At 43.3% G+C, this 11,373-nt stretch overlaps 1 protein-coding gene across 1 annotated transcript in view; it reads left to right on the top strand.

Moving 5' to 3' along the window:
- The window catches only part of ADARB2 (adenosine deaminase RNA specific B2 (inactive)), a 471,433-nt gene extending 463,499 nt beyond the window's left edge, over positions 1–7,934 (top strand). Inside the window, exon 8 of the mRNA XM_061586916.1 lies at positions 7,762–7,934. Coding sequence (XP_061442900.1) covers positions 7,762–7,934 — 173 coding nt within the window. The remainder of the gene's footprint in view (positions 1–7,761) is intronic.
- The last annotated feature ends 3,439 nt before the right edge of the window (positions 7,935–11,373 follow it).

The following is an 11,373-nucleotide window of genomic DNA, read 5'->3' on the forward strand; positions in this document are numbered from 1 at the left end:
AGGTTTTTACTCTTGTGATTCTGTTTAATCACCATTCATTTCCAGCCAAGTTTAAAGGGGGGGGAAGGGGGGGAGTGAAGAATTCTTAATTTGCTTTTTTACTGGAAAAAAAAATCCATTGTCTGTCATAACAAAAAATCTGACTAGTTGCAGATCATTGCAAAAATAATTGAACTTACCGTTTATTGCATTTCAGATTTTTAAAAACAAAGGGGGAGGAGGGCAGGATTTATCTCTATACATTCAAAGAATCAAAATTGATACTAATAATTCTGTGCTTCCTTCTTCTCGTCCTCTGACACTCTGAGCAGTGATTTACACATCTAATGTCTAGTCAGGCACACATCATAAACCCACTCCAAATGATTTTTAAATTGGCCCTCTCTAATGCTGGGGTCGGGCTGACATCTTGTTCCGGATGAAGTAGCATCTTCAGCTGCCTTCTCTCTCTGGCTCCCTCCTCCATTCCCCTCCCCCCTGCAATTAGTGAAGGTAATCAAGGGGGAGAATAAGTGGTGCAAAAATCAAAAAGACTAGCTGTCATTGAGGCTTGGATCAAAGTGAAGAAGAAAGCAGCAGCAGCAGACTAGAGCTTCTGGCTTACCAGCAGAGAAGCAAATATATGTTGGGAGGTGTGTCTTTTAAAAGAAACTGAACAAAAAAATAACAGTTGGAGGGTATATTACCTGGTAGCAAGTGGTCTAGTGGCCAGTGTTGGTCCAGAGATTTCATCTAAAGTACACGGATTCAACATAAATCAGTTATTTTTTTATATCTTTTGTATGCTGCTGTACATCCTTGGGCTGCTGGAAGGGCTGCTCACCTCCAAACCCAGCACCCCTTCCATGGCATCACATGGGCTCCAGTGGTTTTGCAGTTAGGTGGTGTCTGAGACAGTGGTGCACTCAGGGCAAGACTTTGTGACTGAGATGCAGAGCCCTGCTCAGCAAAATGAGCAGAAGAGCCCCAAACACAGCAGGGCTGGTTCACCACATTTTGAAGTATAAGGAAAGGTTGCAGCCTTTGGGACTTTTCCATTTAGAAAAAAGGCAAATAAGAAGCTACATGATAAAAACAGTATAGAATTATGCATGGCATGGAGAAAGTGGATAGAGAAAATTTTTTCTCCCACTCTCATAACACTAAAACCTGTGAACATCCAATGAACCCGAGTGTTGGAAGATTCAGGACAGACAAAAAGAAGCACTTCTTTACATAGCACATAGTTAAAACTATGAAATTCATTCTCACAGGAGGCAGTGATGGACACCAACTTGAATGGCTTTAAAAGAAGATCAGACAAATTCATGAAGGATAAGGCTGTCAATGGCTACTAACCCTGATGTCTGTGTTCTACCTCCACTGTCAGAGGCAGCATGCTTCTGAATACCAGGTGCTGGAAACTGCAGCAGGGGAGAGTGCTGTTGCGCTCAGGCCCTGGTTGCAAACTTCCCATAGGCATCAGGTTGGCCACTGTAAGAACTGGATGCTGGACTAGGTGAGCCACTGGCCTGATCCACTAGGTTCTTCTTGTGTTCTTAAGTTAGTGAAATCTAGCGCTGCCATCTAAAAGGGGGAGGGTTGTAGCTCAGAGGGACAGCATTGCATGCAGAAGGTCCCTGGTTCAGTCTCCAGCATCTCCAGATATAGTTGGAAATATCCCCTGCCTGAAACCCTGGACAGCCGTTGCCTCTCAGTATTAACAATGCTGAGCTAGACGGACCAATAGTCTCACTCAGTATAAGGCAGCTTCCTATGATCCTACGTGACTATAAAACCATTAACAGTCTAAAACTATCTAACTGCGCTGGTCTGAGGCAGTGCTTGAATTATGGGCAGAGGTGTGGGAGGAGAGATCTTAATGAAATACACAAGCCTCATCCCCTGACCTCCTGCCCACCCAGTGTTAACCAATTCATGCCCCTTGTAGCCTACTGAAAACAGTAAAAGGTTGGCATAAGGCACAATAGGTAAAGGAGCTAACCCCATGCCCTCTACCCCTCTGTAATTTCACCACTAGTCTGAGGAGCAAACTATATGTCTTGTAAGAGTTCTGTGGTTGTATCTTCTGGCATTTCTTGTTTTCAGGTCCGGCTCCAGCAGTGGCCCAGGTAGGGCACTGGCTGAGGGCCCAGGACTGCAGAGGGGCCCCTCACTGGCCCCAGCGGAATGGGATCTGCTCCTTGGTGCCGAACCTGCCCCGATTCCAATGGACAGGATGTGTTTTTCCCCCACTAGGTAGCTTCTCTTTTTATCAGATTCATGAGTGTGGAGTAAAAATTGAGGGGTTAATACCATGGAGATGAAATGCTGAGCCCAGAGGCTCTCAACTTGGCCACTGTCTCAGTGCTGGTGTTGAGGAGATTGTCTAAGCTAGTTGTTGCTTAATTTCTGTGGTTCTTGTTGTTATGTGCCTTCAAGTCAATTACGACTTATGGCGACCCTATGAATCAGTGACCTCCAAGAGCATCTGTCATGAACCACCCTGTTCAGATCTTGTAAGTTCAGGTCTGTGGCTTCCTTTATGGAATCAATCCATCTCTTGTTTGGCCTTCCTCTTTTTCTACTCCCTTCTGTTTTTCCCAGCATTATTGTCTTTTCTAGTGAAGCATGTCTTCTCATTATGTGTCCAAAGTATGATCACCTCAGTTTCATCATTTTAGCTTCTAGTGACAGTTCTGGTTTAATTTGTTCTAACACCCAATTATCTGTCTTTTTCACGGCCCGTGGTATGCGCAAAGCTCTCCTCCAACACCACATTTCAAATGAGTTGATTTTTCTCTTATCCGCCTTTTTCACTGTCCAACTTTCACATCCTTATTAACTCCTTAAATGCCCTCCAGCAGAAGGAAAGAGCAGAGCCTGGATCATGGACAAGCAAAGGAGGAAAGGCTTCTTTGCAGGGCGTGCTCTGCTGCAAGGCAAGCAGCAGGGACTCAGTGGGAGCAGCGGGGGTTCTGGAGCCATGGCAGGAATGCCCCAAAAGCACTTACAAGCAGAGGTTTAGCATTCTCTCTGTCTGTCTGTCTGTCTGTCTGTCTCTGTCTCTCTCCCTCTCCCTCTCTCCTGTCTGATTCCTCTGTCACCCCAGTCTTTCTCTTCAGGTTTTGTTTTACTTGAAAGGGGTGAGGCCAAGAGGGAGGAGTGTGGTTTGAGGAGGAAAGCAAGAGGGCAAGGGCCCCCCTGATAGCCTTTGCCCATGGGCCCCCAGGAACCTGGAGCCGCCCCTGCTTGTTTTTATTTGTGTTTAACCCATTCTCCCTGCATCTTTTTCCTGATCTTAATTGTCTATCTTTAGGCTACTATTTGCCATGCAGAGGGGAAAATACAATTACCAGGTGCATTTTGGTAAATAACATTTCAGGGCATCCAATCACAGATCTCCTGCATAATGTGTAGCTTGGGCCTGAGGCTTAGAAAGTGTAACTCCTCAAAGACCTTCCACAGAGTTCATGGACAGGAAGGGATGTGAATGCCGTGATTCAGATTCAGCCCTCTGTCCACTGCAGGTCTCAAAATCATGTATGTGACTCACAGCAAGAAAGATTAGACTCAGTGGGATTAAATTAAAGATGCTGGCAGAGAGCAAACCTCTGTTTAAATGTCCCCCTGGATAATGTAAGAAAAAAGGCACACCCACAAAGCCTTAAGGCGATTATATAGAGAGATAGAGAGAGAGATATAATATTCACAGTGCTGGCTTCAAACTCTGGTAAGAGTTAAGGAGTAAAATGTGCAGTATAGTCTCACAGGCTTTGTTGGAATGCTGTCAGTCTTTATGGTCCAGTTCACACATTTGAATATGGACATTTGCTACACACAGTTGGGTAAGGGCCACCATTGTTTATGTGTATCTGGCATATGTGTGCACAACTGTGCAAGTGATAACCTCTCATTTCCATTATCCTTCCCCCCCTTTTTAGATAGAAATATGGAGCAACAAACACACACACACATACACAGAAATGAGGTGCAGGTATTCATACCTTGATAAAAGTGCTGAGAGTGCCAGCATAATATGATTGCCATGAGCAGCAAAAAAAGAGGTGCCAGTTCTCCATACCAATGAGTTCCATCCAGGGCATGTGCCAGGCATGACTGGGCCCTTGAGCATGCTTGCCCGGGCCCACAACACTGTACAGCCAAACACCCCTACCCAATACAGGCAATGTGGAGCTTAAATAAGCCCAGCCAGCCCACCTACCTGTCTTGTCATCACACATGCTTACCATCTCCCAAGATGGCAGGGGCATCAACCCCTTAGGCACACCCCCACCATCATATTGGGTGATGGCAGGCATGTGTGCACAGTATGTGGGCATGCATACTGATGCGCTGACAGGTGGGGTGGTCGGGCTTATTTGAGCCTCACACTGCCTGTATCGGGGGGGGGTCCCTGGGAGCACCCGCTGTGTGATCTACAGCAGTGTCAGGTTGCTGAGTCCCGCAGCTCAACACTGCTGCAGATCTCCAAGTGGAAGCTTCACTCTCCCACCCTAAGGAGGGGCCCCTCAGGGCTGCAGAGACCTCAGCCAGGGCTTGACCTGGCCTCCTGCTGGTGCTGGGCCTGGTTCCATCACAAAAAAGCATTATATATACACACCAATATGCCTTCAAACATTGCTTCCTAGATGCAGGAGCATGAGCATACATGGACCTGTGTACCAAGATGTGCAATTTCTACTTTTATGAATGAATGATCTGGTACTCCCATGAGAGAAATTACTTTAAAATATTTAGTTTCAGGCTGCAATCAGCTTGGCTCATTTCCTTGAACTCCTTCAATGCTCTGTTCTTCGTACACACCTTGACATGATACCCTGTGTTCACTCTTGCAATCTTCATGTGGGTGGTATGTTGTGGTTTGCATTGTATGGGCTAATTTTGAGGTGGAGGCTGACATGCCTTAGAGAATCTTGCCTTGCGGCAGGCTGTTGAACTTGATGGCTTTGGGGTCATTTTTAGTCCCAATCATCTTTGATTTCAGCAAATGAACATGAGCTATAAAGGTAGGTCTCAGATATTTCTGAATCCGCCTAGAGTAGGAGTGATGTTTGCAGAATGCCTGCCAAGAGCAGGCTCTTATTTGTGTCTGAATCAGTTTGCATTTGGTAATTATGTCTGTCAATGCACCTTGCTTGGGCTTTGATCCTTGTCAGCTAACATTTACTTTGTATAATCAAAGTCATGCAAATTACAGTGTATTCACCCTGTCCTGGAATTGCTGATATTTTCAGGTAGTGCCTTCCATCTGTGTATGTGTGTGCATATATACGTGTGCATGTCTCCCTTCTACCATTTCTACTTTTTAAGCTTTGAAATCCCAAACTGAGTGCAGTGCCTTGGTTGCAATTTAAGGACTTCAGATCTGAAAATCAAAGAGTAGGCCAGTCAAGGTTGGAGGAGGAGAGGAATCGTTTAAAGCCTGTATCAGTTTCTGTGTTGGTAAGGTTGAAACAAGGAGAAATGTAGGCAAGATAATGGAACATCTGAGAGTTTTCCACCAGAGGGCACTTATTCTTGAAATAAGTAGCACTGGTTCAGCTGTTCTGCTCCTCAGTATCCAGATGTGAGCAGGATGGTAGCATGGCAGGCCAACTGAGGCTATTGTGTCTGCACAGCCAGCTCCTGCCATTACTGCAAAGACAGAAAAGGTGCTTTCCTTTCCCCAGGACACATCCTTCACAGCTGGCAGCACCTGACAGTAATGGGCCAGGAGCAAGAAAGCCAATCCCTGGATAAAGCCTAGCGGTGCAATCCTCTCCATGTCTTTGCAGAAGCAAGACCCTTGATTTCTGTGGGACTCACTCCCAGATATTTGTATGTAAAATCACACCCTAAAGCATCCAGGGAAGGATAAATAGTTAGTGGTACTGGTGCTCACTGGGACTGGTAGGGTGGAAGACAGGGAGGCCAACAATAGGTGGTGTCAGAGCCAATGACAGGCCACCTCATTCTACTTTTTTCCCATCCTCCTCCCGATTGAGTTCTACGAGGGCAACACTGAGACTGAGGAAGAGGAAGTTGACAGGGAGTGTTACCCCCTGGACTGGTTCTAAGTAAAAAAAAACCAGGCAGGTGAGGGCAAGCTGAGGTTGGTGGGGCGGTGTCCCATTTGCCCTAATGGACCAGCTTCCAGTGGAAAAAAATGGATCACTAAACAGGTTTCTCTCCAGGAAGGTCCTATCCAAGTCTACCTGACAACCTTCCAACATCACTTTTCCTGGAAGTTGAGAGAGCCTTCCTTGGTACTGACTGACATGTTTGCTTTTTGGAGTTTCCCCCCATTTCAGTGTGATTGTGCAGCACAAAGTCCTGCTGAACTATGCCCATCATCTAGAAAGGGCAGGCCACCTATCTCAACTGAAGTTCTCCATCTGTGAAATGAGGATGCTGGCGCCCTGCCTCTTATCCAAATAAACAACGTCAAAGTTTATAATGCACTTATGATCTTATAATGCAATAAATACATGATATGTAACAATGACTGGATGTAAACCCCAGAGGAGATTATGACCAAATGACAGGATGGAGCTGACATTGCTGTTTGTCATGCATTTGTTCTTCCTCCTAATCCCAGGATTCTGATGCAATTTGTTTATTTTTTCCATCGTCATTTTTTTTGTAAACATATCATCAGAGTCAATCAGTTGCTTCAGTTCTTGCTAACGAGCCTTAGAAAACAAACCGTAAGTGGGAGGGCCGTAGCTCCGTGGTAGAGTATCTACCGTGCATGCAGAAGGTCATAGCTTCAGTTCCTGGCATCTCCAACAGGGGCTGGGAGAGATGGTTGCCTGAAACCGCAGAGAGCCACTGCCAGTCAGTTTAGCCAGTACTGACCTAGATGAAGCAATGGTCTGACTCAGTGTAAGACTGCTTCCTATGTTCCTATGAACCTGGCAGATTAAGAAAAAATGACAGGAGGGAGATGGACACAACAACATGGGGATTGGGAACAAATGCAACCGCAAAAGGTGCTCTTTGCCCAGTGGCCTCAAGCTGCCCATGGGCTTACAACACCTTGGTCTTTTATTTCTGCTCAGTGAACAAAGCCCACATAGGCCTGTTTGGAAAACCACAATGTGGAGCTGGCCTTGACCTACCTCTTTGCCCAGGCATTTTAAAAATTTTAAAAATTTTAAAATTGAATTTAAATTTGGAATCTTAATTATGTTTTATTGTGTACTGTATTGTATTTACATCCGTTTGTATTTTAATCTGTTTTATTATGCTGTTCACCGCCCTGGGAGCTTATTGCTATAGGGCGGTCTAGAAATGTAATAAAATAAATAAATAAAATAAATAAATAAAATTGAAGACACTCTGGAAGCTAAGTTGGTACAGAATGTAACGGCTCTTGGGTTCTCCCTAACCTTATCTCAGACAGCACTAAACCTTCAAAATGGAAGAAAGGTCTCTTAGACAGGCAGTTGGGGGATGGGGGTAGGAGAGAAGGATGTCGTTTCATAGGTATTCTGGTCCCAAACCATTTGCAGTGTTTAATGTCAAATACTTTAAACTGAGCCTGGAAGCAAAATAGCCACCTGGAGTTCAATAAGGCTTACTCCCGGTTAGTGTGTATAGGACTGCAGCTTTAATCTCCCAATTTGAGATAATATGTATGGAGAAGGAGGGAAATAGGACACTGCCCAAACTGCCCTCTGCTCCCACTTGGTCCATTACTGTTCACCTTAGAAGAAAAACACAAAAGCATTTGGTTTGTTGTATTGTCAGTGACCATTTCTTTTCTTTTTAATCCAGTGAACAGCATTAAGCACATAGTAAGAAAGTACCGTGGACATCTTCGGACAAAGATCGAATCTGGGGAAGGAACCATTCCAACCCGGTATCCCAGTGCAGTGCAGACGTGGGACGGCGTGTTATTGGGGGAGCAGCTAGTCACAATGTCTTGCACGGACAAAATTGCCAGGTAACCTTATAGTGATAATTGCTGAACAACTGGCAGCATTTTTTAGCGTTATAAAAAGTCATTTTCTAGTGCAAAAAATCATTATATCCTAAGGAAATTTGCCATATATTTATTTTATTTTATATATTAAATTTGTACCCACCTTTCCTCCTCCCAAAGGAGCCCAGAGTGGCAAACAAATCCATAACAAAAAGTACAGTACAATCACCTATCATGATCATTGCCTTGGCTAATCATAGGAAATGCTCCATGTGCTCATACTCAGAGCATGCCCTGACACTGAAGGGAATTATAAAGTCTCAGCTTTTACAGAGCTCAGTATGCCCACCAGTGCTCTCACATATATACTGGAGCCGTTGGATCAGGGCTACTATGATTTCGGTGGATTTTATATTTGGTAACTTAGGTTTCTCCTGGGATAGTTGCCATCTGCCCCAGTGTTATTCCAGAACAGCAGTTTTCAGACTTTCTAGCTTCAGGGACCTTTCTACATCAACTTGCCTGACAAGGACTGTGTGTGTGTCTACTACGGAGGCCTTGTGCATTGTAAAGGATTCTGGGGTATGTTTTAGAATGCACAGTTAGCTCATGAAGAACACTGGTTGGGCCACTGGGATGCAGAACAAATGCCTCCAGCCAATTTTAATGACTTGAACCCTTCTTGAGTGAAATAATTTGCAGGCTACAAGATAAAATGTAAAAGCATGCACGTGCCTTAAGATCTTGTACATATGAGAATGGCAATGCTTGTTGGAGACTTTTGATGTGACAGTGCAAACTGTTACTTTTTGCTGTCATTTTTGCTAGATGAACTGTTTGAAATCAATATTATTGTACAACCACAATTGATTTTTCTATGATTCGTCCAATCATAGGAATAATGACAAGAGTCTAAAGACAATACACTGAAATAATCTGATACACAGACAGTGAAATCTTGACAAAACAATGTTGTTGGATTAAATCTGCTGTTGCAACACATTTTCTCAAAGAGGGAAGGCCAAAGTCTCCAACACAATTTCCCCGTTGCTTCTGAGTATGAGCAAAGTTTCAAAATCAAATCTCAGGCAGGATAGAATGGCTAAATAGATTTAAGCTTCCAAACCATACTGTCGCTGCCTTTTTTTTCTAAATGTCAATAGACAGTAAATTAAATATAAACTCAGAAACCAAGATTATATTTAATATTGATGGGAAAGTCAATTGCAATATAGAGTGCATTCTCTCCAAAGGAACCTGCCTGCATCCACTACAAAACCAGTCTGCAGTATTTCAAGATTTCTTGCATACCTTCACCACTAAAATAATGTGATGTTGTGTCATGTTCTGTTTCCAGGATCAAAAGTGAAACCTTTGCTTTGATGTTCAAAAATATTCTAATTGTACATGTTATTAAAAATATGAATGTGCATTTGGGTTTTAGACAGCTCTTAGCATGTTGATGTCAGAGATGTAATGTAATACAGGTGAGGTTTCAGTGTTCTTTTTATGGGTGGATATTTGTGGCCCATGTCAGTTTCATATGTGTTCATTCATAAGTCTATTCCATTCCATTCCCGGTTAACCTGTAAATTGTGAGTGGTATTCAAAGCCAGTCCTACTCAGAGCAGACTCATGACATAGGTTCTTTCATTTCAGTAGGTCTACTATGAGTAGGACTTAGTTGAATTCAACCCTATTTTTTAATCCACACAAAACATTATATTTAAATACATATGTAAATTCATGTTTAAGTACATATTTAAATACATTCTTCCCCACAAAACAATTTTGTATCTCAATGTACACATTTCTGATCATATTTTATCTTTAAAATATACCTTTTTCATGCATTTCGGTACTTTGTTTCTGAGCTGAGAACTGTGTTCTGAAATACAGAAAAGTGCAAAATCCAAAGGATAATTATGTTTCAATCTGCACATTACTCAAGGAGGTGCAGATCAGGACAATTTGCATTGGAGTTCACAGAATCTGAATTCCTTAAGCATCCCTAGCTGTGCCTGGGAGCTCAGTGACTTCTTTCTGCTTCTGAGTTCAGGCTGGGGCAAGGTTCAGTCTCTTCCTGGTTTCCTGGCTGTCACTCTTTCAACTCCAGATTCCACCTGTCATCTCTTTAAACTCTAAAGAGCTGACCTACACATTACAGCTGCCACAGGTATGCTGTAATCTCTACCATTCCCTCCCATGCATGTCTAGCCATAACACATTCCACATGATACAGTGACATCACCTTGTGAGACTGTCACTGGCCATGTCTAGCAGATGCAGGAAAAACTTGCAACTTGATAACATCACATCCTATAGGGAATACTCCTAGAAGGTCCCTAGTGACAACCTTCCTCTTTCAACAAGCCTTTTAAATAGATGTCTTATCCCAGTGTGCATTTGTACTGGAGTTGTTTCTAAAGACGTTGTTATAGGTGTTTTAAAGATGTTTTGTTTTTAAGATATTTTTAGCACTTTACCATTTGTTTGCCACAGTGGGATATAAATTTATCAAACAATAATAAATAATATTACAGATTCTATAGGAAATCCTAAATTACCTCACAACCACAGGGGCAGGGAACCTTTTTCTTCAGGTCAAGGACCACATTTTCTTGTGAGAAACTTTCCAGGGACCTCATTCCAGTGGTGGTGGACGGGGCAGGAGGCAAAAGCGGGCGGGGAAATGAATCTTACCTTTGTGCAGTAGTCTACATTCCAAAGTTCATTCATATGAAAGTCAGAGGTTTACACACACACACACGTACATTCACATCTTTCCATTCAGTCAAGCAAGCGGGATCATCACAGTTCAAGGCACATTCCAGCCAGGCAACAGAACTCAAGAGGAGCCTGGAGCAGGGCTGGTGAAGGACATGGCCTGGGGAGGTAAGATGGCCTGGGGAGAATTCCAAGGGACAGACAGAGTCCTGGAGGGCTGCATTTGGTCCCCGGGCCTGACATTCCCTACTCCTGACTTAAAAGAAGCTCAGTGGTAGATTTGAAGCACTTGACTGCCAAATAATCACCGTAATGGAAAAATACAATATAAGGAAGGCTGCCTTCCAAAATGTACCTTATATGCTCATGTATTGGCTAGATTTCGTTTGCAGAGATCCAAATGTTAAAATGAATTTGTGTTTGCCTAAATGTTGACAAAGCTGTTCTCCAACTCTACTCTCCTTCAGGGTTTTTAGTGATCTGGAGGGGGGGAAATGCACATGGAGAACATTGGCCCCGGTTCCTTTCAAACAGCCTACTTTGCATGACAGGAAGGAGAACCAGAGTAGCAGTTTTCTGATATATTGGAAAGAATCACTGGAGCCGAGCAAATAATGCACAATTAATAATTTATCCAACAGCTGTTATTGTATTTTCTTGCTCACAATGTATTTGTAAGCAAAAAAAAAAGCAGTTTCCTCAATTCAATTATCATTCACAGCATTCGGCATTTTTTT

The sequence above is a fragment of the Rhineura floridana genome, chromosome 10, assembly GCF_030035675.1.
Source record: "Rhineura floridana isolate rRhiFlo1 chromosome 10, rRhiFlo1.hap2, whole genome shotgun sequence".
NCBI classification, from domain to species: Eukaryota; Metazoa; Chordata; class Lepidosauria; order Squamata; family Rhineuridae; genus Rhineura; species Rhineura floridana.